The following is a 27025-nucleotide window of genomic DNA, read 5'->3' as shown; positions in this document are numbered from 1 at the left end:
TGTAGAGACCGTGAGAAAGGGTAATCAGTAATCTTTTTGCTAATTGGCCCTTGGAGGTCAGTAATAATTAAATGATAGTTTTACTGAAAGTGATTTAGTTTAATCAAAAATCAAGGTTTTACATCTAAGTTCAGCTGTCCATGAAGTACGAGTTGTACATGATAGAATGGAAAACCGATTAAAAGCCTTAATAGGAGTTGGCAGAGAAAACTCTCAAGAATTAATACCCAGTTTATTGGAAACATATAAAAGACAGCAGGATGTGTGGTTCATCTGTGATGAAGAAGAGAAGTCAAAGGAAAAGCCTAAAAGAAAGCTGTGCATCTAAGGAATGGGAAAATTTCAGCAAAGTTAGACCAAGAAATGGGTAAGAAAACGGGAAAGTAGAATGTGAAGGATATCTACTGATTAAGGAGAACGCAGTTAGCAAGGATTCACTGTATGAAAGGGAACTCATGTTTGACAAACTGATTAGAGTTTTATGTAAATAGCAGTAAAGATAATAACAACCAGCAAACATGGCACATTTGCTTTATCTAAAGATCTTTAACAAGATGTCATGTGGGGTTAATAAATACCATTGAAGCAGATAGAATTAGCTGGTGTGGATCTGTGCTTGTTAGTGGATGGAAAACAGAAAGTGGAAATAAGTAAGATATTTTTGGGTTGGGAGCTGTGACCAGTGAGATACTTAATGTGTGGATGAAATGGTAATTGTGGTAATTTACAGCGGTGGAGCAAGCTGAATGCAGACTGCTGCTTCATTAGATTTCTTATGCTGATCCTGGTCTTCAGTGGTTTTCCAATGATAACCCAAACTAATGGGCAGCATGCAATATGGTACTACCGGTACAGATATAATCTAATTTATTTTAATACCCTAACTCTAGGAATTCCAAGGAGTTTAGTTCAGTAGGTGTTTAGCGGAGAAGTGGTGCTCGACCTTCACTCAATTGAACTAGTTGCAAATTTTGTCTTTGAAGGCCTCCCACTTTCCAAGTACACATTTGCTGGAGAACAGCCTTTCCCAATTCACATTTGGTAGATCATCTCTGATACCATCAAAGCTGGCCTTTCTCCAACTTAGAATCTCGACTCATGGAGCAGACCTATCCTTTTGCATATTCACTTTGAAACTATTGGCATTGTGGTCACTGGATGCAAACCATTCCCCTTCACAAACTTCTGTCACCTGCCCTGTCTCATCCCCTAATAGCAGATCCAGTATCACAAGCTCTCTCATTGGGACTTCTATGTACTGATGAAGGGAACTTTTCTGAACACATTTGACAAACTCTATCCCATCCAGTCCTTTTACAGTATGGGATTCCCAGTCAATACGTGAAAAATTAAAATCAACTACTATAAACAAGAGGAAGTCTGCAGATGCTGGGTATCCAAGCAACATACACACAAAATGCTGGAGGATCTCAGCAGGCCAGGCAGTATCTATGGAAAAAAGTACAGTCGATGTTTCAGGCTGAAACCCTTCGGCAGGACTGGAGAAAAAAAGCTGAGGAGTAGATATGAAAGGTGGAGGAGGGGAGAGAGAAATGCCAGGTGAAGGTGAAACTTGGAGGGGGAGGGATGAAGCAAAGAGCTAGGAAATTGATTGGTGAAAGAGACTGAAGGCCATGGAAGAAAGGAAAAAAGCGGGGGAGGGGAGCACCACAGGGAGGCGATGGGCGGGCTAGAGGATAACATGAGAGAGGGACAAGGGGATGGGAAATGGTGAAGAGGGGGAATGTGGGGCATTACTGGAAGGTTGAGAAATTGATGTTCATGCCATCAGGTTAGAGGCTACTCAAACAGAATGTAAGGTGTTGTTCTTCCAACCTAAGTGTGGCTTTATCCCAACAGTGGAGGAGGCCATGGATGGACATATTAGAATGGGAATGGGAAGTGGAATTAAAATTGGTGGCCATTGGGAGATCCCATTTGTTCTGATGGACAGAACGTAGATCTCAGCGAAATGGTCTCCCAATCTGCGTTGGATCTCACCAGGAGCACCGAACACAGTAATGACCCCAACGGACTCACAGGTGAAGTGTTGCCTCACCTGGAAGGACTATTTGGGGCCCTGAATGGTGATGAAGGAGGAGGTATAGGGGCAAGTGTAGCACTTGTTCCACTTGCAAAGATAAGTGCCGGGGGGAGATCAGTGGGGAAGGACGAATGGACAAGGGAGTCGTGTAGGGAGCAATCCCTGCAGAAAGCAGAAAGTGAGGGAAGGGAAAGATGTGTTTGGTGGTGGGATCCTTTTGGAGGTGGTGGAAGTTTCAGAAAATTATGTGCTGAACATGGAGGCTGGTGGGTGAGGATAAGTGGAACCCTAACCCTGGTAGAGTGGCGGGAGGAAGGGCTAAGAGCAGATGTGCATGAAATGGAAGAGATGCGGTTGAGGGTAGCGTTGATGGTGGAGGAAGGGAAGCTCCTTTCTTTGAAAAAGGAGGACATCTCCTTCATTCTAGAATGAAAAGCCTCATCCTGAGACAAATGCGACAGAGACTCAGAGAAGGGGGTGGCATTTTCACAAGTAGCAGGGTGGGACAAAGCATAGTCCAGGTAGTTGTGAGAGTCCGTTGGTTTATAATAGACATCGGTGGATAAGCTATCCCCGTAGATAGGGACAGTGAAATCGAGGAAGAGAAGGGAACTTCCTTTATCAACTACTATAACAATATTATGTTTCTTGCATCCATCTGTGATCTCTTTATAAATTTGTTCTTGTAAATCTTGTAAACTGATGGGTGGTCTGTAATATATAGTATCCCCATTAACGTGGTTTTACCTTCCTTATTTCTCAGTTCCACTCATAACGCCTCACTGGTCAAGTTCTCCATTCAGACCTGACAGAGTATTGCTGTGACATTTTCCCTGGCAAGTAATATCACCTTCCTCCTTTAATCTCTCTCGCTCTGTCATGTTCAAAACAACAGAACCCCAGAATATTGAGCTGCCAGTCCGGCCCCTCCTGCAACCAAGTCTCACTAAGGCTACAACGTCTTAATTCCAGGAGTTGATCCATATCTTGAGCTCATCCGCCTTTCCTATGATACTTCTGGCATTGAAATATACGCGGCTCAGGACACTAGTCGCACCATGCTCAACCTCTTGATTCCTGATTTTGTCTGAGGTCTTACAACATCTATCTCCACAATCTGTCCACTACCTGAACACTACTTCACTACTTTTTTCTCTCTTTATGCACCACTTATTTAATTTAACTTAAATATATATATACACACACTTCTTACTGTAATTCACAGTTTTATGTTTTTGTTTTGCAATGTACTGCTGCCGCATAACAACAAATCACATGACATATGCCAGTGATGTTTAAACCTGATTCTGATTCTGATGCATGGAAGGGAGGGATATGGGTGACCATGGTCCAAGTCTAGTCTCATTGACCTACACAGAATAAGAATAGTTTAGCACAGATTATTTCAGCTGAAAGGTCAGTTTCTGTGCTGTACTGCTCTCTATAACTATGACTCGATGTAGATTCTTCTGGCCTTTATGAAGACATTTCACAAACTTCTCTATTCAGATGGAATATGAGCAAGCTAACAAGTCGGCTAATGGAGAATAAATCATTAATGAAAAAGGTACAATTCTTCCACAATTCAATGTGAGTACATGCAGTGGACCTCCTGGGGATGTTTGGGCGAATGGGGATCTGCTGCAGTTTGACAGTAACATTTTGCTTGCTGGCTACTGAGATGTGTAGTAGCCCTGCTTTGATGCCTTCCATGGCAGTTCTGTGGGTATGTATGAGGGGCTTCTGTTTGAAGGTTCGGAAGTCGAGTCCCTTGCTCACAGGTCAAAACATCACGAAGAGACTCTGCCCAAAATGTTGTCTGTTCATGTCCCTCCATAAATGCTGCCTGACCTGCTGAGTTCCTTCGGCACTTTGTGTGTGTTGCTCAAGAATTACAGCATCTTCAGAATCTCTTGTGCCTTCATTTACTCATGGCCATACTGCGCGAGAGCACCTGCGATTCTGTAGAACTTCCTTAGCCCAATGCTGGGTTGTCATACTGGATACAGTGATCAAATCTCCTGAACAGCAACCACCTCTCTCAGACGTGAGGGTGCTTTGATCCCTAGCGGACACACCTTACTTCCATCTTCCCTCTACTTTACTCGCTAAAGCCAAGGCTAAGGACTCATAGTCTAGGGGAATTTAGATGAATAATTGACTTTGTGGCTGTGAATAGGACTCGCTGCAGTACCATGTCACTCTGGTGCCTCGGATATTGAGTCTGTGTGTGGGGCCAAGAATGGTACTTGAAGGCACTGGTTGTACTTGTAGATCGATTGCGACATCAGAGTCACCTGCGCAGTGGAAGAGTCCAGTTCTTCTAAAGGTTAATTGGTATTCTCATTGCAATATGAAGAAAGTGCAATTTAGGTATTTTTAAGATAATTAACAGAGCATGAAAAGAAATTCTGGAACAATCTGCTCATGCACAGACTATATATAAGACCCATGCCGGAACTTGACACACTGGGCATCCGATCCTTCTTTTCTCCTTTGGTACTTTCATTTTAACTTGCACCCTTTGTAACTTTTTCCTTACCTACAGAAATTGGGAGTGGCTTAGGATCAAACATCTAATGGAAAATATCCTGAAGGAGCTGGTATGAACCATATTATTTTAATCATGCATGTGTACATTGGGTGTTATTATTGACAATCTGTTTTGTGGTTGGAAGATGGTGTTGTTTCTTCAGCAATACTTTGATTCATGAAAATGAAGTTGCAGGGCAAAACACTGGGACAATTCTGCCAAGTAATATTTCTTCTGGGACTCCAGAGGTCCTCATCCAAGGGCAGGATCCCCAGGAGGGTTGCTTTGCAAGCAGAGGGGCAACACAGACTCACAGACTAAACCCTTCAAGTCAAGTCAAGTCAAGTCACTTTTATGCACTGCACTAAAAGATAAAGCTTTCACCTTCTTCTCAATTTCTTGTCATGTTCGACTTGCTCAGGAAAGTACATGGGTACAGAAAATCTTGGTCTCTACTGGAAATAGGCACAGACCTTCAAACACTGTCAACCATTTACCCCTAGGGAGAGCTTGAGACTATTTAACAGCAGAAGCACAACCAGGAAACCTTCTTGGTATGAAGCTTAAATAGAATTATAGTTAGCTACTTTCCATTTTCTGAATACTATTTTCTTAAATCTTTATTTTTAACACAGAAGATTTGTTGGAATAAAAATGGTCTTATTACAAGTTAACAGTGCAGGGAGTTGAACGTTAACTAGCTGTTGACCAGTATATTTCAGTGCAGAGAGTTTGTAATGAAGAAATTATCAGCATGTGAACTCGAATATTTCAATTTCCTGATTGTAAGCCCTTTTCTGACTTTCTTTTGATTTTATATCTTTGGATTTTGCATTTTTGTTGTTGCTAACTATGTCAGAGGAGATTAGGGAGACAAGCTATATTGCAATAGGATACATGCAGTTCAAGAAATTGCTTATACATTGTGTTGGGGGAAAATTCCTTTGGAACAATGCAAGAGAGGAGAATAGAATGAAGCAGAGAGCATGCAGGATGGAGCTTACAACAAATAAAGAGAAGGAGAGTGCTGGGAGAACAGAGAGGAACGTAGACAAAAAGGAGATGCAGGGAGGAACACAGTTGTTGGAAGTGTAGGAACAGGAACAAAGAACAAATGATACAATGGACTATTCGTCAAGCAAGTGGGCCTATCTCTATTAATGTACAGACATTTTGAAGGGTTGGTTTTCAAAAGGAAAAGTGCACTGAGTAATGAAAATGAAAAAGGAACATACAAAAATTGTCCAAAGACTGAGGAACTTAGAGTCAATGAAGAGAAAAATAAAACATAATAAAAAGATATATATAACAGAATAAAAGCATATGATTCTAATGGTGAGAGATTAGGATGTCTTAATGTACGATTTCCCAAAGACTAGTAAGCAAACAGGAAAGCTAACAGAACACAATTGCTTATTGTACTAACTTACTACCTGTTATGCCACTGGTGTTTAGGGCAGCAACAAAGGTCCTCCATCTCTGGGGGTGTTCAGGGCTTCTCTCATTGTGTGAGTAGCTTCATCTCAGTTTTCACTACTGTCAATCATGCAAACCCTGGGTGGAGACTCAGGAATATTGTCACACTCAGTTGTAGAAGGATTCTTCATTGTTTCTGTACCGATTTTGTTTTACCAGTCAAGGTTGTAGCCCTGATCTGAACCCCCAAACCTGGAGGACCAGTGGACCACTCTTAGTCTGTCTCTAGCGTTTAACCTGTTTGGCATGGGTGACCCTACCAACAGCCAAAGCATAAAGTCCTGACATAGCTCTCCAGATCATTAAGGCAAGCAAGCCTCCAAACCATCACAAGGCTGTGGTCCCCTTGTAGGAGTTGCTTATTTTTTATTGAATTTTCAAATAGGTTACAGAAAGAAAAAAAAAATATTAACCCTTCCCCCCTCCCCTTAACTCCTCCCCCCTAACATATCCCTATAGAAAAAAAAAGAAGAAAAAAGAAAGAAAGAAAGAAAGAAAGAATGCCTGGATATCGGAAGATCCCCACATGCTCCATGGAGTTCATAATAGCTTTAATATGTATATTTATTTATTTCCCCAGATAACCAATAATTTTATCTTCGGAGCACCTATATATTTAATCCTATTTTTTGTAAATAAGGGTGCCAAATTTTCAGAAATATTTCATATTTATCTCTTAAATTATAAGTAATTTTTTCAAGTGGAATGCAGCTGTAAATTTCATTCTTCCAACAATCTATACTTAAGTATGAATCCGATTTCCAAGTAACTGCAATAGCCTTTTTGGCTACTGCCAATGCAATTTTTATGAATTCTTTCTGATATTTATTCAATTTGGATTTCAATTTTATCCCTTCAATATCGCCTAGTAAAAATAATATTGGATTATGTGGAAGTTGTATTCCAATAATTTGTTCCAGTAAAACTCTTAGATTTGTCCAAAAAGGTTGAATTTTAAAACAAGACCAAGTAGAGTGTAAAAAAGTACCAATTTCTTGATTACATCGAAAACACTGATCAGATAAATTTGAGTTTAATCTTTTTTTTTGTGGTGTAATATATTTGATGTAAAAAGTTATATTGTACTAATCTTAGTCGAACATTTATTGTATTTGTCATACTGTCAAGACATAATCTTGACCAACTGGTTTCATCAATTTTAATATTCAAATCAGTTTCCCATTTTTGTCTTGACTTATCAATTCCTTGTTTAATTGCCTGTTTTTGAATCAAATTATACATACCAGAAATAATTTTTTTAATTTTTCCTTTATGAATTAAAGTTTCTATTTCATTAGGTTTCGGCAATAACATTGTTTGACCCAGTTTATCTCTTAAATAAGCCCTTAATTGGAAATAACAGAAAAGAGTGTTATTTGATATTTTATATTTATTCTTTAATTGGTCAAATGACATTAATATACCTCCTTCAGGGAGTTGCTTATTGTGGGAGGGATTATTACAAAGATAAAGAGGTTATTCTTCTGTTATATAGGTTTTGATGAGACCACCTTCTCAACTTTGTGTAAGGCATTGATCTCACAACTTAAGGAAGAAAGGAAGCAGTTCAGAAATTTACTAGTCTAATTCAGGTAATGGACAGGAATCTAATGAGGCATGGTTGGATGGGCAGAGCTTGTATCCTCTGGATTTCAGTGGAGAGAGAAGTGAATTAGATATGACAGGATGAATATAGAGAGGATGCTTCCTTTTGTGGGAGAATCTAGAACTTGGGGTGGGGAAAACTTATTTTAAAAAGAGGTTGCCAATCTCAGAGAGATGAGCAGAAATACTTTTCTCTCAGCTTTGTCAATGTTTGAAATTCTCTTCCTTGAAGAGACAGAGTTCTGGATTTTTTAAAGTTGGAGGGATCAGCAGCTTGGTAATCATGGGAGAGAAAGGCATCTGTGGGTAGATATAAATGTGTAGTTGAGATTCAGATCAGATTAGCTATGAATTTATTAAATGGTGGGGAAACATTGGGGACTGAATGATTGAATTTCAAAGTGTATTGTGTGAATGTCAATAAAGTACATGAATTTTCAGTGAACAGAGTGGAAGTAGAGTATGGTGGCAAAATTACATAAACTACAGGGAAGAAAATTATATTGAGATGCAAAAGAGTGTCATCAAAACTATTAAATCATTTTGTACAAAGTCAGAATATATTAGAAATACTGGAAATAGACAATAGACAATAGGTGCAGAAGTAGACCATTCAGCCCTTCGAGCCTGCACCGCCATTTTGAGATCATGGCTGATCAATTACTATCAATACCCGGTTCCTGCCTTGATTCCCCTATCCATAAGATACCTATCTAGCTCCTTCTTGAAAGCATCCAGAGAATTGGCCTCCACTACCTTCCGAGGCAGTGCATTCCAGACCCCCACAACTCTCTGGGAGAAGAAGTTTTTCCTTAACTCTGTCCTAAATGACCTACCCCTTATTCTCAAACCATGCCCTCTGGTACTGGACTCTCCCAGCATCTGGAACATATTTCCTGCCTCTATCTTGTCCAATCCCTTAATAATCTTATATGTTTCAATCAGATCCCCTCTCAATCTCCTTAATTCCAGCGTGTACAAGCCCAGTCTCTGCGTAAGACAGTCCAGACGTCCCAGGAATTAACCTCGTGAATCTACGCTGCACTTCCTCTACAGCCAGGATGTCCTTCCTTAACCCTGGAGACCAAAACTGTACACAATACTCCAGGTGTGGTCTCACCAGCGCTCTGTACAAATGCAAGAGGATTTCCTTGCTCTTGTACTCAATTCCCTTTGTAATAAAGGTCAACATTCCATTAGCCTTCTTCACTGCCTGCTGCACTTGCTCATTCACCTTCAGTGACTGATGAACAAGGACTCCGAGATCTCTTTGTATTTCTCCCTTACCCAACTCTACACCGTTCAGATAATAATCTGTCTTCCTGTTCTTACTCCCAAAGTGGATAACCTCACACTTATTCACATCAAACGCCATCTGCCAAGTATCTGCCCACTCACCCAGCCTATCCAAGTCACCCTGAATTCTCCTAACATCCTCATCACATGTCACACTGCCACCCAGCTTAGTATCATCAGCAAATTTGCTGATGTTATTTTCTATGCCTTCATCCAAATTGTTAACGTAAATGGTAAACAGCTGTGGTCCCAATACTGAGCCCTGTGGCACCCCACTAGTCACTACCTGCCATTCCGAGAAACACCCATTCACCGCTACCCTTTGCTTTCTATCTGCCAACTAGTTTTCTATCCATGTCAATGCCTTCCCCCTGATGCCCTGAGCTTTGATTTTACCCACCAATCTTCTATGTGGGACCTTATCAAATGCCTTCTGAAAATCGAGGTACACTACATCCACTGGATCTCCCCCATCTAACTTCCTGATTACATCCTCGAAAAACTCCAACAAATTAGTCAAGCATGATTTACCCTTGGTAAATCCATGCTGGCTTGGCCCAATCCTATCACTGCTATCTAGATATGCCACTATTTCATCCTTAATAATGGACTCTAGCATCTTCCCCACCACCGATGTCAGGCGGACAGGTCGATAGTTCTCTGTTTTCTCCCTCCCTCCTTTCTTAAAAAGTGGGATAACATTAGCCATTCTCCAATCCTCAGGAAGTGATCCTGAATCTAAGGAACATTGGAAAATGATTACCAATGCATCCACAATTTCCAGGGCCCCTAGGGTGCAGACCATCTGGACCTGGAGATTTGTCACCCTTCAGTCCCATCAGTCTTCTCATCACCGTTTCCTTCCAAATGTCAATCTGTTTCATTTCCTCTGTTACCCTATGTCCTTGACCCATCCATACATCTGGGAGATTGCTTGTGTCTTCCTTAGTGAAAACAGATCTAAAGTACTCATTAAATTCTTCTGCCATTTCTCTGTTTCCCATAACAATTTCACCCAATTCATTCTTCAAGGGCCCAACATTCTTCTTAACTATCTTCTTTCTCTTCACATACCTAAAAAAGCTTTTGCTATCTTCCTTTATATTCCTGGCTAGCTTGCGTTCATACCTCATTTTCTCTCCCCGTATTGTCTTTTTAGTTAAGTTCTGTCGTTCCTTAAAAACTTCTCAATCATCTGTCCTCCCACTCACCTTAGCTCTGTCATATTTCCTTTTTTTTAATGCTATGCGATCTCTGACTTCCTTTGTCAACCACTGTGGCCCCTTTCCCCCCTTTGAATCCTTCCTTCTCTGGGGGATGAACTGATTTTTCACCTTGTGCATTATTCCCAAGAATACCTGCCATTGCTGTTCCACTGTCTTTTCTGCTAGGCTATCCATCCAGTCAACTTTGGCCAGCTCCTCCCTCATGGCTCCATAGTTTCCCCTGTTCATCTGCAACACTGACACCTCCGAGCTGCCCTTATCCTTCTCAAATTGCAGATAAAAGCTTATCATATTGTGATCACTACCTCCTAATGGCTCCTTTACTGCGAGATCGCTTATCAAATCCTGTTCATTACATAACACTAAATCCAGAATAGCCTTGTCCCTGGTCGGCTCTTGTACAAGCTGTTCCAAGAATGCATCCCATAGGCACTCTACAAACTCCCTATCCTGGGGTCCAGCACCAACCTGATTCTCCCAGTTCACCTGCATGTTGAAATCCCCCATAACTACTGCGACATTATCTTTGCCACATGCCAATGTTAACTCCCTATTCAACTTGCACCCAATATCCATGCTACTGTTTGGTGGCCTATAGACAACACCCATTTGGGTCCTTTTGCCCTTACTTTTCCTCAGTTCTATCCACACAGACTCTACTTCTCCTGACCCTATGTCCCCCCTTGCAAAGGACTGAATCTCATTCCTCACCAACAGGGCCACCCCACCCCCCTGCCCACATTTCTGTCCCTACGATAGCACGTATACCCTTGTACATTCATTTCCCAGGTCTGATCTCCCTGCAGCCATGTCTCCGTGATCCCAACAACATCATAGTTACCCATTCGCACCTGGGCTTCAAGCTCATCCGCCTTATTTCTGACACTTCGTGCATTCAGATATAGAATTTTTAACCCATTTCTCCTCTCTCTGTTTGAATCGCTGCCTATTGTGCTTAACCCAGCTCCCCGAACTCCCATCGGGCTATACGCCCCTAGAATTTTGTTGTCCTTCCTAAATTTACTTATTCTTTCAACACATTTAACTCCATGTTCTGTCAGACCATCCCTCTGTACATGAGTCCTCCTCAGCAGGTTAGTGGAAAGGAAAAGAGTTTTAGTGTTACTTACCAATAACCCCTCATCAGCTCTAGATAACAAATAAGCAAAAATAAATCAAAGCTGTAATTAAAAAAATATAATAAGCAATATTCATTTCTACTGGAAAAGTAGTCCCATCTTGTGGCTTTTTTACATAGACTCGAATGTGGGCATGCAACTTCATGCAGATAGCTTCGATTCTTCAGAGATGTTTCGGAGGGATATAGAGAAGAGTTAAATTGGAACATGGGAGGACTTAATTGGAAAGCCTTTAACAATAGGCTGGCGACTAAATGTATGACTAACTCATCCTTGTGGTTTCCAATACAGAGAGGCTGACTTTGTGCTCTTTGCTTATTTACAATATTACTGCTAGCAGCTTGTACAAATTCATTGTTTCATTAGTTACACACTTCTGCAATGGACTCAAAACTATAGTTGGTTATCACCACTTGTTATTTGTTAGAAGTGGCTGGACCCGGGCTTAATCATGTTTTTTCCTCCAAAGCTTTCTCTGGTGAGTCAACAGCCTTCCACCAGTCATACTGCAGTCATTACAATCATGTTACATAGGACACTAGAGCAGGAAGATACCTGTGATAGGACACTAGAGCAGGAAGATACCTGTGAAAGGACACTAGAGCAGGAAGATACCTGTGAAAGGACACTAGAGCAGGAAGATACCTGTGATAGGACACTAGAGCAGGAAGATACCTGTGAAAGGATACTAGAGCAGGAAGATACCTGTGAAAGGACACTAGAGCAGGAAGATACCTGTGATAGGACACTAGAGCAGGAAGATACCGGTGAAAGGACACGAGAGCAGGAAGATACCTGTGAAAGGACACTAGAGCAGGAAGATACCTGTGATAGGACACTAGAGCAGGAAGATACCTGTGAAAGGACACTAGAGCAGGAAGATACCTGTGATAGGACACTAGAGCAGGAAGATACCTGTGAAAGGACACTAGAGCAGGAAGATACCTGTGATAGGACACTAGAGCAGGAAGATACCTGTGAAAGGACACTAGAGCAGGAAGATACCTGTGATAGGACACTAGAGCAGGAAGATACCTGTGATAGGACACTAGAGCAGGAAGATACCTGTGAAAGGACACTAGAGCAGGAAGATACCTGTGATAGAACACTAGAGCAGGAAGATACCTGTGATAGGACACTAGAGCAGGAAGATACCTGTGAAAGGACACTAGAGCAGGAAGATACCTGTGATAGGACACTAGAGCAGGAAGATACCTGTGATAGGACACTAGAGCAGGAAGATACCTGTGAAAGGCATTCACAAAGATCAGTAGCTGACCTGTCAACAGAAGGCGCTAACTTTGTGTTGCCTTTTATTTTTGCATTATGGCCAACTAGTCACTGTGATCAGAGAGTGAGGCGAGGAAGTTGCCCGTGTGGTGAATCATGGTTGAATTTATTGGCATTGTTATTGGAATTGTAGTTTGTAGATCATCTGATCAAAAGTTACCTCTCACTCTGGTTCCTACTGCATCTCCCCCTTCTGCTCCTGCACCTCATCTACCCTCTACAAATCTGCTAGCTGGTGGTAAGACCTGTTGACAGAGCTTTCCCAGAGTCCATGAATAACACTTATAAAGAACTGTGTTTGCAGAAATGTGTTCTCAACATGCCAGGACTCTGTTCATTTGACTGTCTCTTTTCTGATTATGGAGCTTACAGTGGATACCGAGGTGATGGGAAACCAGAACTATTCAGCACATCGTAGCAATCAGCCTTCCTTCTACACTTCCCATTGTCTCGGCAAAGCAGCCAGCATAATCAAAGATCCTGTCCATCCTGGACTTTCTCTCTTCTCCTGCCTCACAATGGGTAGAAGAGACCACCAGAATCAAGGGCAGTTTCTCTCTCTCCCCCCCCCCCCCCCTCTCTCTCTCTCTCTCTCTCTCTCCATCTCTTGAGGAAGACCGTCTACCTATAGTTTTTATAAATCTACGGACTCTCACAGCTACCTTGACTATACCTCTTCCCAACCTGTCACTTGTAAAAATGCTATTCCCTTTTTTTATTCCTCCACTTCCACCCTTTCTGTTCTCAGGATGAAACTTCCCATTGCAAGTCATCTGAGATATCCTCCTTCTTCAAAGAATGGAGTTTTCCTTTCTCTACCATTGATACTGTCCTCAACTGTATCTCCTCCATTTCCTGGACAGCACTGTCATCCCATCTTCCCACTGCCAGAATGGGGATAGAGTTCCTCTTGTCCTTAACTACCACCCCATGAGCCTTCATATCCAGCACATCATTCTCTGCAACTGCGGCCACCTTCAACGGGATCCTACCACCAAGCACATCTTTCCCTCTCCCCCATTCTCAGCCTTCCAGAGGGATCACTTTCTCCATTCGTCCCTTCCTACTCATCTCCCTCTTCTCCTTGCAAGCGGAAGTGTTACACCTGTGGCTTCACCTCCTCCCTCACCACCATTCAGGGCCCCAAACTGTCCTTGTTGGAGAGGCAACATTTCACCTGCGAGTCTGTCTGGATCACCTACCGTATCTGGTGCAGCTGGTGTGGCGCATTGTTCAGCACCTTTGCTTTGTCTGCATCAGGCAGAATTTCCCAGTGGCCATCCATCTTAATTCCACTCCCCATTCCCATTTGACGTGTCAGTCTATGGCCTCCTTTAGTGCCACGATGAGGCCACTCTCAGGTTGGAGGAGCAACAATTCATATTTTCTGGGCAGTGTCCAACCTGATGACACGATCTTCAATTTCTCTGACTGGAAATTTCTCTTCTCCCCCCCCCCCCCCACTTTTTCTATTCTGGCTCCCCTCTTACCCATTCTCTTCTTACTTGTTTATCACTCTCTGGTGCCCCTCCTCCTTCCCTTTCATGGTTCACTCCCTTTCCTTTCACCCCACTCCACCCACCCACCTTCCCCATAACCAGGTCTCACCTATCACCTGCCAGTTTGCACTCCTCCTGCTCGCCCCCCCCCCCCACCTTTTTATTCAGGCTTCTGCCCCCTTCCTTTCCAGTCCTGATAAATGGTCTCAACCTGAAATGTCGACTACTTATTCCTCTCCATAGCTGCTCACTGACCTGCTGAGCTCCCCCAGCATTGTGTGTATGTGTGTGTTACTCTGGATTTCCAGCAGCTGCAGAATCTCTTGTGTTTATCAGTTTCTGTCCTGCTGTTCTAAAATTGCTGAAAGGTACTATTGTATGATAGAATCATAGAAATCTACAGCACATTATAGGCCCTTCGGCCCACAATGTTATGTCGACCACGTAAGCTACTCTGGAAACTGCCTATAATTTCCTTACTGCATAGCTCTTACTTTTCTAAGCTCCATGTACCTATCTAGGAGTATCGTAAAAGACCCCGCTGTATCTGCCTTTACCACTGTCACTGGCAGTACATTCCACACACCCACCACTCTCTGTGAAAAACTTTCCCCTGACATACCCTCTATACCTACTTCCAAACACCTTAAAACTATGAACCCTAGCCATTTCAGCCCTGGGAAAAAGCCTCTGACTATCCACACGATCAATGTCTCTCATCATCTTATACACGTCTATCAGGTCACCTCTCATCCTCCATCGCTCCAAGAAGAAAAGGCCAAGTAAGAGTTGGAATGTTATGGTGAGGTTGTATAAGGCATTGGTGAGGCCGAATTTGGAATATTGTGTGCAGTTTTGGTCACCGAATTACAGGAACGATATTAATATGGTTGAAAGAGTGCAGAGAAGGTTTACAAGGATATTGACGGGACTTAAGAAACTGAGTTACAGAGAAAGGTTGAATAGGTTAGGACTTTATTCCCTGGAGCGTAGAAGAATAAGGGGAGATTTGATAGAGGTGTATAAAATTATGATGGGTATAGATAGAGTGAATGCAAGCAGGCTTTTTCCACTGAGGCTAGGGGAGAAAAAATCCAGAGGACATGGATTAAGGGTGAAGGGGGAACAGTTTAAAGGGAACATTGGGGGGGCTTCTTCACACAGTGAGTGGTGGGAGTGTGGAATGAGCTGCCAGATGAAGTGGTAAATGTGGGCTCACTTTTAACATTTAAGGAAATCTTGGACAGGTACATGGATGAGAGGTGTATGGAGGGATATGGTCCAGGTGCAGGTCAGTGGGACTAGGCAGAAAAATGGTTTGACACAGCCAAGAAGGGCCAAAAGGCCTGTTTCTGTGCTGTAATGTTCTATGGTTCTATGGCTCACTCAACCTATTCTTATAAGGCATACTCTCCAATCCAGGCAACATCCTTGTAAATCTCCTCTGCACTCTCTCTATAGCATCCTCATCCTTCCTGTAGTGAGGTGACCAGAACTGAGCACAGTACTCCAAGTGGGGTCTGACCAAGATCTTATAAATCTGTATCAGTACCTCAGGCTCCTGAGTTCAGTCCCCCGGACGATGAAGGCCATCACACCTAACAACATGTCAACCCTGTCAATGGACTCTTAACCTCATAATCTACCTTGTTATGACCTCCATTATACTTTCCCTGCACTGCAACACTTTATTCTGCGCCCTGTTATTGTTTTATCTTACAATGCTCTGTTGTAAAAATTGATCTGTACAAGCATCATGAAAGACAAGTCTTTCACCTAAGTACATATGACAACTATAAACCCATTTACCAACTTGCCGCTCCTTCAGTCGTGAATCTTTCAGGATTGCCCTAGAGACTTTGGGGTTTAATATTCTGTATTTTAACGAACTAGTGAGAAAAATAATTTTTGATGTTGACTGAAGTTGAACATCTTCATAGTTTCTCAATATTGCAAACAATGTGGCTGGGCTTTCTCCTGGATTGGTCTCTGCAGTAATCAGGGTTAGAGGAGGTTCAACACAAAGATTAGAATTGGAAGTAAAAGTGAACACGACCACTCTAGGCAGTGTTATCAAATTACAGCTGGAAATGATTTCAAGGATTAAGGAACAACTTTATTCATGATTGACATTCACAGGGATTGGGAATTTGCCATGGTGTGTTGGTGTGACATGTAACAAAAAAAACCAACATCCAGCAATCAGAAGGAATAATTAATTCTATAAAAAATTAGTTAGAGGCTAAATTACAGATATGGAATAAATATGGCATAAATACATAAACACCAGCATGTATTTATAATGTAAACAATTTTATAAAATGTGGTTTAAAGTGTTCATCGTGCAGTGACTGAGATAATAGACAGTGGGAGGTGTGATAGGCTAATTAGAATGGTTAATCAGATTATCTGTCTGGGGTAAGAAACTTTTAAAATGCCATGAATTTTTTGTTTTACTAGCCCCTGTAGCACTTTCCAGACGGGACCTTTTGGAAAAGGCAGTTTGCAGGGATGGTTGCCGACAGACAATGACCTTTCCTGCTGAAAATCTGGTGAGAGATCCAAATGTTCTGAAAGAGCTCTCATCTACAGAGGGTGCAAGGTGGAGAATCAGTTCAGAACAGAGAGTGACACCTGTATCATTATCCTTTTTATCTTCAGGAGCACCCAGCTCCAGTCTTCCATCAGCTTTATTGTAATTGCCATTAAATCTTTGTTATGATACACACCCAACTGCACCAGCTTCTGGGGTTTATATGCTCTGACTCTCTGGAATATCGGTAACTGGCAAGATTCAAGCCCACCTGCTAGCTGGTGCCCATGTTTTGGCACCTGGATAGCACTCGGATCCTTACCATCCTCGCCAAGGTCTCTCGTCACTGTATGATTGACAGTGGGGGATTGGAGCCTCTTGTCAGCTGTGGCCAGCCATTTCTAGACAGAGCCTGGAGATACAGGTTGCCATGCACAGACCGTCGCAAGGAGGAAGCCAAATTCACTCAGGTGAGGCTGTCGGTAGCTTTGTGGAGTCAGTCCAGCTTCTGACCCCAGAGACATACGGCAGTGACCCGGGTACTTGCCACAGCTTCTGCACTCAGTGTTCATTGATGTTTGAACTCCAGCCATCCCAGTTTCACATGGAGGCCTCATGCAGAGGCCTCCATGATCTCTCTTTTGACTGGGAGGACCCGGCCTGGGCCACTGCACAGTGGGAATGGAGGTGGAAGATCTGCTCTGATTCGGGAGAATTCATGAATGCCATGAAGAGGGTGTTCCATCACCCCCCCCCGGAGCCAGCTTGGGGACAGCCTGTCAACTGAAAATACCTCTGCAAGATCTGAGCCAGCATGTGATCGCAACTGCCTTGGATGGTCATCCTCCTGGATCTGGGCAGATCTTGCAGGAGACACTGGTTTAACAAATGAGGATGGGGGACATGCAGAGGCCGCTAGTTTCCATATCATAGACTCTCCTCACGTACCTCAGATCCTCAGGCACCCTTGGCTATCTAAACATAACCCTTCCATGAACCGGGAGGAAGGGAGGACCATCGGATGGTCAAGTCTGGGCAAGAGGGAAAGTTTTTGGTTTGGTGTTCTGACTCCCCCCGCCCCCCCCCCCCCCCGATTCTCCCGAGAGCAGGAGGCGGACTTTTGCTCAGAGTAACCTGAAAGCCGTAAGGGGATTCAGTCCTGCCTCCAAGGGCAGGCAAGCCGGCTCCAGTCATCAGGAGCACGTGAGTCCCAACCCTGTCCAGTCAGAGGTGCACTGGAACTGGAAAGAAAAGGTCTCTAGATCTGGAGCAAGCCAAGAAACCCACCAGGGAGGGGCCCAAGAATTTTGGTGTCCTAGCAACCAAGCCAGGTCCTGTATAAGGGAAAGGCTCCTAGACGTTGACCCTTGAAACCTAGTCTCTAGTCCCAGGAGAACAAAGACTATTCGTAGCACCTCATTGTCTGAGGATACAGTTGACAATTTGGACTCTGATTTGGTCACGGTTCTAGAGATGGGTAAGTACTCACATTTTTCGACAAAAGATTCTAGTGAAACTACGGAGGAGACTCTGAAGTGCCAAACTCCCCTGCCGCCTAAGGAGCCTCAGGAGTCATCCTTGGAGGGAAGTTCAGAGGTAGTTGCAACACTCAAGCTGGCTGAAATCCCGTGTCTACAAGGACTTGGATGAGGTCTTCAGCAAGGGAAGGCCTTCAACTCTTCCACCACATCAACCCTACGACTGTGCAATAGGTCAACTGCCTAGTACTTGTCCTCCACGGCGTCGATTATACGTTTTCTCAGGCCCAAAGAGAAGAGCTACAGAGGAGTAGGTAAAAGAGGCTCTGACAACGGGATTCATTTGCCCCTCCATCTCATCAGGCACAGGCTTCCTTCGTACAGAAAAAGGATGGAAGCCTGCTGTCATGCCTGGATTATAGAGAGCTGCATTACATAATGGCCAAGAATCGTGACCCCTTTCCACTCATGACCACTGCCTTTGCGGTTCTCCAAGGAGCTCTCGAAGTTAGACTGGCGGGATATGTACAATCTTGTCTGCATTTGCCCGTGATGAGTGGAAGACTGCATTCAACACACTGACAGGGCACTACGAGTAACAGGCCATGCCCTTCGGCCTTGCGAACGTGCCAGCAGTTTCCCAGGCCTTCATAAACGACATGCTCAGTGATGTTCATCTTTGTCTAGTTGGACTACATCCTAACTTTGAAATCCATGGAGGAGCATATTACTCAAGTCAGAGATATCTTAACGAGGCTTCTAGATCATGGACTTTATGTCAAGCTGGAGAAATCTGAACCAACTTGTCATTCTTGAGTTTTATCATCGCTCATGGCAGTCTCAAGATAGACCCTAGTAAGACACAGGCAGTTGGAGATTGGCCACAACCATCAAGTGTGAAACAAGTCCAATGGACCCTGGGATTTGCCACTTTTACAGAGAGTTCCTCAGGAATTTCAGCTCAATGGTGTCTCCTCTGACAGCACTAACCACGAGATCCAGGGGCCCTTTCATTTGACTGACTGAAGCAGAGGCTGCTTTTGCAGGATTCACGACAGCTCCCACTTTGGCCTCCCATAACCCGGTCCTTCCTTTCATCGTGGAGGTAGATGCCTTGGATGTCGCAGTGGGTGCAGTTTTGTCTCAGTGGACACCTTCCGTCAATAAACTGCTCCTCTGTGCTTCCTTCCCCAAGTGGCTATTGCCAGCAGAGATGAACTATGATATCGGAAATAGAGAGCTACTTGCGGTCATCCTATACTGCAAGGAGAAGTGGACGAAAGCAAGAGAGATTTTGTTGGTTTCTACCCAGAAGGCTGAAATAAGGGCTAACCGCAAGAGAAGACAGGGGCCAGCTTTACAGCCTGGGCAACTGGTCTGGCTGTCTACTCTGGACTTGCCTCTCTAGGAAACTGGCACCCAAGTTCATTGGACCCTTCAAGGTTCTCAAAGAAATAAACCCGGTGGCTTGCACCTTGCAGTCCCTAGGGCCCTTAAAATCAGTCCCGCTTTCCATATTTCCAAGTTGAAAACCTGTGAGTACCAGATCTTTAACCCCACGGCCACCCAGATTTGTTGACTGGGAACAGGTTTTCACTGTAAAAAGAATTCTGTATTCACAAACAGGGGTGTTTGGGGTGTTTGACAATTCATCTTTGGGAAGGATTTGGCCCCAAGGACCACGCCAGCTTCCCAGTTTAGACGCTTTGACTCTCCAGAATACAGATAGATAGCGTGGATCCTTTAAAGATTCAGGCCCGCCCTGCTAATTGGCGGGCGTGTTTTTGCGCTGGGATTTTAATGTTTACAGAGCAGCTGAACTGAGGTTCAGCACTCAATCATCAGCTCTACTTTGAATTCTCGTCTGTCTAGTTTAGAATTGCGTCTTCATCTCAGTCTCGTATCGTGTCTCAATTCTAATCTCAGATACTCCAGAACTTGGGTCCTTACCATCTTTGTCCAGGTCTCTCGTCATACCTTACCTTGCTGATGGGGTCTGTGGCTGACTGAGTTCCAGTTCCAACGTGAGGCCTCTGCTTTAAATTCTGATTTCCTTGCCTGTGCTACATTCTATTATCTCACAGTATATTGACATGAGTCTTGTTACTGTGAGGACAGGTTCTTCTCAAGAGGAACGAGACCTGATCACTGCTATAAATGACTCACATGAGTGAGGTCCAACCTAGGCGAACGTTGGCGGGGACAAAGGTGTGGTCAACCATGTCAAAGGTCGGAGACAAGGAGAAAAGGACGAGGAGCCATAGGTTGTCTTAGGCATTGACTCCTAATGTCACTGATAACCTTGTCAGTCTCATGACACAAACCTGACTGGAGTGATTCCAGGAAAAGTGGGCATGACTTTGCAGGGATTAGCACTTCCAAGGACTATGAAGAAGAAAGGGAGGTTTGGATAAGGCAGCAGGTTTTCAGGGATAGCGGGATTTAGGGTGTTTTTCTAGGAGGGACATGATGGCGGGGCGCTGGTAGTGTCTGAGGAGAAAGTACATCAGCTAATATGGAGGCCGGGAAGGGAAGTGGGATGGATTGTGCTGGAGTGGGAATCAGATGAAAGACAAAATGTGCAATTACACGCAGGCACAGGTGCAATGAAAAGCTTGCTTACGGCAACATCACAGGCATAAAGCAGCATTCACAGAAACAAATTAGTAATGAATCATACTCGTTTTTACAAGCAAGAACACCAATACAGCAAAAAAAAGGGAAAGTCCATTTTAGTACGAGGCGACCAACGTGGACATAGTGTTGCTAAAATGTAGTGATTAGGGCTGTGCCAGTTGGTTCAAGCACCTCCTGCAGATTCTAATGATGGTGGGGACGGATGTGCTCCTGATGTATTGGGCTGAGTTTCCTGCTCTCTCCAGCTTCTTATGTTCCTGCGCATTTGAACTGACGTACCAGACCATGCTGTAGCCAGTTGGGATAGTTTCAAAGGTACATCTGTTTCTCAGGGTATTCAATGCTTATTTAACCTCCTTTGAAGGTAGAAATGCCGGCACACCTTTCACGTGATTGCATCTATGTGCTGGCCTTTGGGCAGATCATCGCCCAGGAATTTGAAGCTGCTGATTGAAAGGTGCAGAGTATGAGTCTCAGGCACTTCCTTAAAGGGATTTCAGAGAGAAACTGGAGAAAGATGTGACTATGTGTGGATAGTCAGAGTCAGAGGTGTTTTCCCAGGGCAGAAATGGCTAGCACCAGAGGACACAGTTTTAAGGTGATTGGAAAGTAGGTACAGAGGAGATATCAGGGGTATGTTTTTTATGCAGAGAGTGGTGAGTGTGAGGAATGGGCTGCCGGCAACGGTGGTGGAGGCAGAAACGATAGGGTCTTTAAGAGACTCTTGGATAGGTACATGAAGCTTAGAAAAATAAAGGGCTATGGGTAACCCAAAATAATTTCTAAAGTAAGTGCATGTTCGGCACAGCATTGTGGGCCGAAGGGCCTGTATTGTGCTGTAGGTTTTCTATGTTTCTATGTTTCTGTCTTTCCGGAGTGGAAACATCAAACACTAGACAACATAGAGTAGCTTAGGGTGAGAGAGTGAAAGTTTAAAGGAGGTGTGTGAGGTAAGTTTGTTTTACACAGACAGTGATAGGTAGCCGGAACGTGTTGCCAAAGGAAGTAACAGAAACAGCTAAAACTATAAATTTCAAGAGTCATTGAGACAGACGTATGAACAGAGAATGGAAGGATATAGACCAAACGCAGGAAGAAGGGGTTAGCTTCATTCGGTGTCATGGAGAGCACAGACATGTTGGACCGAAGGGCCTGTCCCTATTCTGTATGTCTAGGTTTCCGTGTAATGCTATGACAGGGGCAATATGACCCGGGGCTTGGGTAGTGTTCCTTAAACCATGGATTGCAATATTTTACTCGTGGTTGGTGGGGAGAGTTTCATTCTGAATGTTAGCAATGACTTTGACTCATTCTCATCACTTCCCATACCTGGCCAACTGGTGATAATGGCAGGCGAGGCAGGTAATTCAACTCAACTTCAATATTTAAATAAGCAAGTAACACACACACGATGCTGGAGGAACTCAGCAGGCCGGGCAGCATCTCTGGAGAGGAATAAAGAGGCTGAAACATCTACTCTTTATTCCTCTCCACGAGTGTGCCTGATCTGCTGAGATCTTTTGTGTGTATTGCTCTGAATTTCCAGCATCTGCAGAATCTTTTGTGTTTAAATGAGCATCTCCTTGCAACACTTGGCAATCGAACTCACACAATCCCACGAAGAAAACTTGGATCAGAGCTTCATTGTAAAACATAATATGGTAGTAAATTGGACTAGACATTGGCTTTGCAGAAGAAGCCAGAGAGTGATAGTAGATGGGTGCCTCTCTTACTGCAGGCCTGTGACTGGTGGTGTGCCACAGGGATCGGCATTGGGTCTTGTTGTTTGTCATCAGTATCAATGATCTGGATGATAACGTGGTTAACTCAATCAGCAAATTTACAGATAACTCCAAGATTTGGGGTGTAGTGGACAATGAGGTTGGCTATCAAAGCTTGCAGTGGGATGAAGGCCGGTGGAAAAAATGGCAGATGGAATTTAATGCATAGGATAACTTACGATGACCAATTAACCTACCCAGTACGTCTTTGGTCTCTGGAGGAAACTGGAGGACCCGGAGAAAACCCACACATTCCACGGGGAGGACATACAGAAACTTCTCTTAGAGGACGACAGGATTGAATTCCTAACTCCGACACCCCAAGCTGTAATAATGTACGCTACAGTGGCATAAGATGTTGGTGAGGCCTAATTGTAGTACTGTGTACAGTTCTGGTCACCTACCTACAGGAAAGATAGCAATAAGATTGAATGAGTGCAGAAAAAATTTATAAGGATGTTGCCAGGACTTGAGTTATATGGAAAGGTTGAAAAAGATAAAACTTTATTGCCTGGTGCATAGAAGAATGAGGGGAGATTTGATAGAAGTTATCAAAAATATGAGTGGTAAATGCAAACAGACTAGAAATAGAGGTCATGGGTTAAGGGTGAAATGTGAAATATTTAATGGGAACCTGAGGGAGGACTTCTTCACTGAGAATGCACTGTGTGTGTAGAATGAGCCTCCAGCAGAAGTGATGGATACGTGTTTGATTTTAACATTTGGGAAATTTCAATAGGTACATGGGTGAGAGGGCTCTGGAGAACTATGGTCCGAGTGAAAGTCGATTAGACCAGACAGCATAATAGTTCACCATGGGCTAGATGGGCCAAAGGGCCTGTTGCTGTGCTGTAGTGCTCTATGACTCTACAACAGGCCCTTCTTCCCACAATTTTATGCTGAGCTCAAGGTGGTAATTGAACACCTAGCTGAATTAGTCCCTTCTGCTTAAATAATGTCTGTATCCCTCCATTCTCTGCACAATACAATTATAAGCCTACTTCAGAACCTCTTAACCAAATGGTCACATTTGACTCCTGTGCCACCCCAGCACCACAATCCCATGCACCCACCATTCTCTATGTAAAAATACTTGCTCACACACCTCTTCTGAAATTTCTTCCTCCTACCTTAACTCTAGTATCCAGACATTTCAACCCTGCGAAAAGTGCAAGCTGTGTATCTATTATCTTTTAGATTCGAAGTGTTTTTATATCTTAATATCTCTCTCACTGTAAACCATCCACTTCAAGGTTGATAAGTATCACCTCAATACCTCAAAACATGTCCTCAGCTTTGTTTGTGACGGTGGCAATGAAAAGGCCCTGTTTAAACCAGCAACGATATTGGTACTTCCGTCTATTAATCAGTTTACCATGTTGAGAATATACATAAAAATAAATTATTTGAAGCAGTCGCCTAGGGTAGCAGAATAAAAATCTACGTGTGAAGGCCTGTCTGTGTGTGGGAGATTGTCTCTACATTCTAGTCATCCCAGGGCACAAGGTTACTGGGTATCATTCTTTTGTTGCTGGAAATGCTTTGACAAAATGTCTCATGATTTTTAATTAACCATGATAAAAATAATATTGTATCGAGCTTCAGTATAGCAGTGGCAGCTGCTCTCTCAACATTTAAGACATATCTAAGTGAACAAAATACACATCTCAGTAGCCAAAACTTCATGCAAAATCTTACTTCCTTAATTCCCACGAATTCCCATTCACCCAAACATCCTCATCAGTTCCATTGGATGTTTTCATATCGAGCTGTTGAAGGAAAAAAAACCTAAATCCCCCAATCCCAAAACATAGGAGTCAATGGGCTAAGTGCTACAGGAAATGGGTTTTATGGAGATAAGTGCTTGATGGTAGAGGGCCAGTGAGCCTGGAGTCGGATCAACACAGAACATCAGAAAAACGTAGACAGAGAGATTTTCCAGATGCTGAAGATCACACAAAAATTCCTGGAGGAACTCAGCAGGTCAGGCAGCATCCATGGAGGGATGAAGAGGTCAATACTCCCCAATGCCATTAGGCTTTACAATTCTACCGCCAGGACTTAAGAACTTTTTAAAAGCTATTATTAATGCTTTTTGAGATAGTGATTTAGATGCATATCATATTTTTTTACTGAGTTAAGTATTGTATGTAATTAGTTTTGCTACAACAAGTGTATGGGACATTGGAAAAAAGATGAATTTCCCCATGGGGATGAATAAAGTATCTATCTATCTATCTATCTATCTATCTATCTATCTATCTATCTATCTATTAAACAGAATCATCCTGATGAAGGGTCTCAGCCGGAAAGGTTGACTAATTACTCCTTTCCGTAGATGCTGCCTGACTTGAGTTCTTCACGCATTTTGTGTATGCTGGCAAGATATGATTAGTTCATCTGTTCGTTGTGTTTGCTTCATCTCCTCTTACAATGGCAGTAACATTTTGGGATATCTTAGTGACATAAATACACCACGTAAAGTCAAATGTCTTTTTCTCTTGTAACACTTTGAATCTTTTACTGGTTGGTAAAAATTATACTCATTGGTATAAATCAGTCTTACTCCAAAAGAAATGAGTTCGTATGATTGAGTCTATGGTAAACAGACAGAGTGTAATGTTGGGAGAAGAATAATTAAAATCACTGGATTGTACTCCAAACTGTTAAGATATGTCAAGAGCTGAATGTTCAAAGTTGAATCGTGATCTTAATAAAAGCTCCACTTAACTAGTTCCTTTACTATTTAACCTTGTCTACCACTTCTTCATAAGTATTAACTCACGAAGTGTGTTTACGTAATCTCCAGTCCATCAGTTCTTGTTAATGAAAGCAAGTTAGTTGCTCAGGTGGTTTCACTTCCCACGGACAACGGCACAAAGGATTTGTTCATTTCCATCCGCCCACCATTCAGCTGATCATTTCATAGTCACTTATGAAAGTTGACTAGGACATTAAATCTGCCAAATCATTGGCAATCACCTTACAGTCCAAAGCACCTGTAAAGGAATTATTAATTGAAATAGCTAACAGGTTTTATTTCAAACTGACCCTGTCCGTGTAGCAATGGGATGAACCAGCAGGGACCGGCAAATGGTGACACTCGCTCACCCACCTACCCAGAGATTACTTATTGATGCACTGACTTCAGCTTCATCTCTCATCATATCTGTGTGATATAAACTCAGAGAGCTATGCTTAATACACTATGTTATAAAAATCACTTCATGGGAAAAGAAAGCAATTACAATGTTTTCCACATCTGTGCGTTCCATAGTTATTTCTCTAAGCTGATTGTTTCTTTCTTATTCACGCACAGTGTGCACTAGTTTTAATCTCTTCTAATTAAACTTGGAGCACATAGAATATTGAAAATTCAATCTGTATTGCAACTGGATTCACAGAAGTGGCCACTTTATTAGGTACAAGTGTGGTCTCCTGCTGCTGTAGTCCATCCATTCCAAGGTTTGACATGTTGTGGTTTCAGAGAAGCTCTTCTGCACACCACTCTGGTTATCTGAGTCACTGTTGCCTTCCTATCAGCCCACAGACATGCTGCACACTGGATTTTTTTTTTGTTTTTCATACAATTCTCTGTAAACTCTAGAGACATTTGAGCATGAAAATCCCAGAACTTCAACAGTTTCTGCAATATTCAGACCACCCCATCTGGCACCAACAATCATTCCACAGTCAAAATCACTTAGATCACATTTATTCCTCCTTCTAATGTTTTGTCTGAACAATAACGGAACCTCTTGACCATTGTTATATGCTTTGACTTGCTGTCACATGTTTGGCTGATTAGATATTTACATTAACAAGCAGATGTACAGGTGTACCTAGTAAAGAGTGTAAATACAGCACAAAAGGCCATTTGGCCCATTATACCTGTACTGTACCGGCTGTCTAACAATTCATTCACTCCTCTGACCTTTCCCATTGTCCTATACATTTTTTCCCCTTTTGTCCTACACTAAAGCATTTCTTATGGAAAATCCATGAAAAATGGGACTATCGGTAAAAAAAAACAATGCCATTAATCTAGCTCCTGCACTTACAACATATTGTCCAAAGGAAGGTGAACATGTCTCTTAACTGAATTGGGATTTTGGACATGTGTCGAGAAGTAGCAAGTAATATCCACACCACCCCGATGTCAGACAACAGCCAACCATAACACAATGGAGCTCAACCCCAAGGCAGTACCATCATCAGGTTATCCAGCTTCAGTATCCTGGCATCACCACTGACCAGAAACTCAACCAGCACAACCTCATTAATCCTGCGGTGACAAGAGCAGGTCAGAGGTTGGGTATCCTGTGGTGGGTGACACCTCAGAGCCTTTCTGCCATCTGTGAGATGCAAGGCAGGGAAATGTTGGAATATTTTCCATTTGTAGGATAAGGGCTGTGCAGGCTTGGCGCTCTGTCAACCATTCACTCCCTCCACCAGCATCGCACAGCATCTGCAGTGCGCGCCATCTAA

At 43.0% G+C, this 27025-nt stretch overlaps 1 protein-coding gene across 2 annotated transcripts in view; it reads left to right on the top strand.

Moving 5' to 3' along the window:
- The first annotated feature begins 283 nt into the window (after positions 1–283).
- LOC140738240 (solute carrier family 2, facilitated glucose transporter member 11-like) overlaps positions 284–27025 on the top strand; it is an 85733-nt gene continuing 58991 nt past the window's right edge. The window contains exon 1 of one of the 2 annotated variants that reach the window (XM_073065383.1): positions 284–367. Coding sequence is in view for 1 of the 2 variants with exons in the window: in XM_073065382.1 (XP_072921483.1) it covers positions 4624–4647 (24 nt within the window). In the remaining variant the exon portion in view is untranslated. Of the gene's footprint in view, positions 368–4525; positions 4648–27025 lie in introns of those variants that run through there. The other variant, XM_073065382.1, reaches the window with a different exon arrangement.

This window comes from Hemitrygon akajei, chromosome 14 (assembly GCF_048418815.1).
Source record: "Hemitrygon akajei chromosome 14, sHemAka1.3, whole genome shotgun sequence".
Classification (NCBI taxonomy): domain Eukaryota; kingdom Metazoa; phylum Chordata; class Chondrichthyes; order Myliobatiformes; family Dasyatidae; genus Hemitrygon; species Hemitrygon akajei.
Note: the sequence above shows the minus strand (reverse complement) of the source record. Positions and strands in the feature narration are given on the sequence as shown.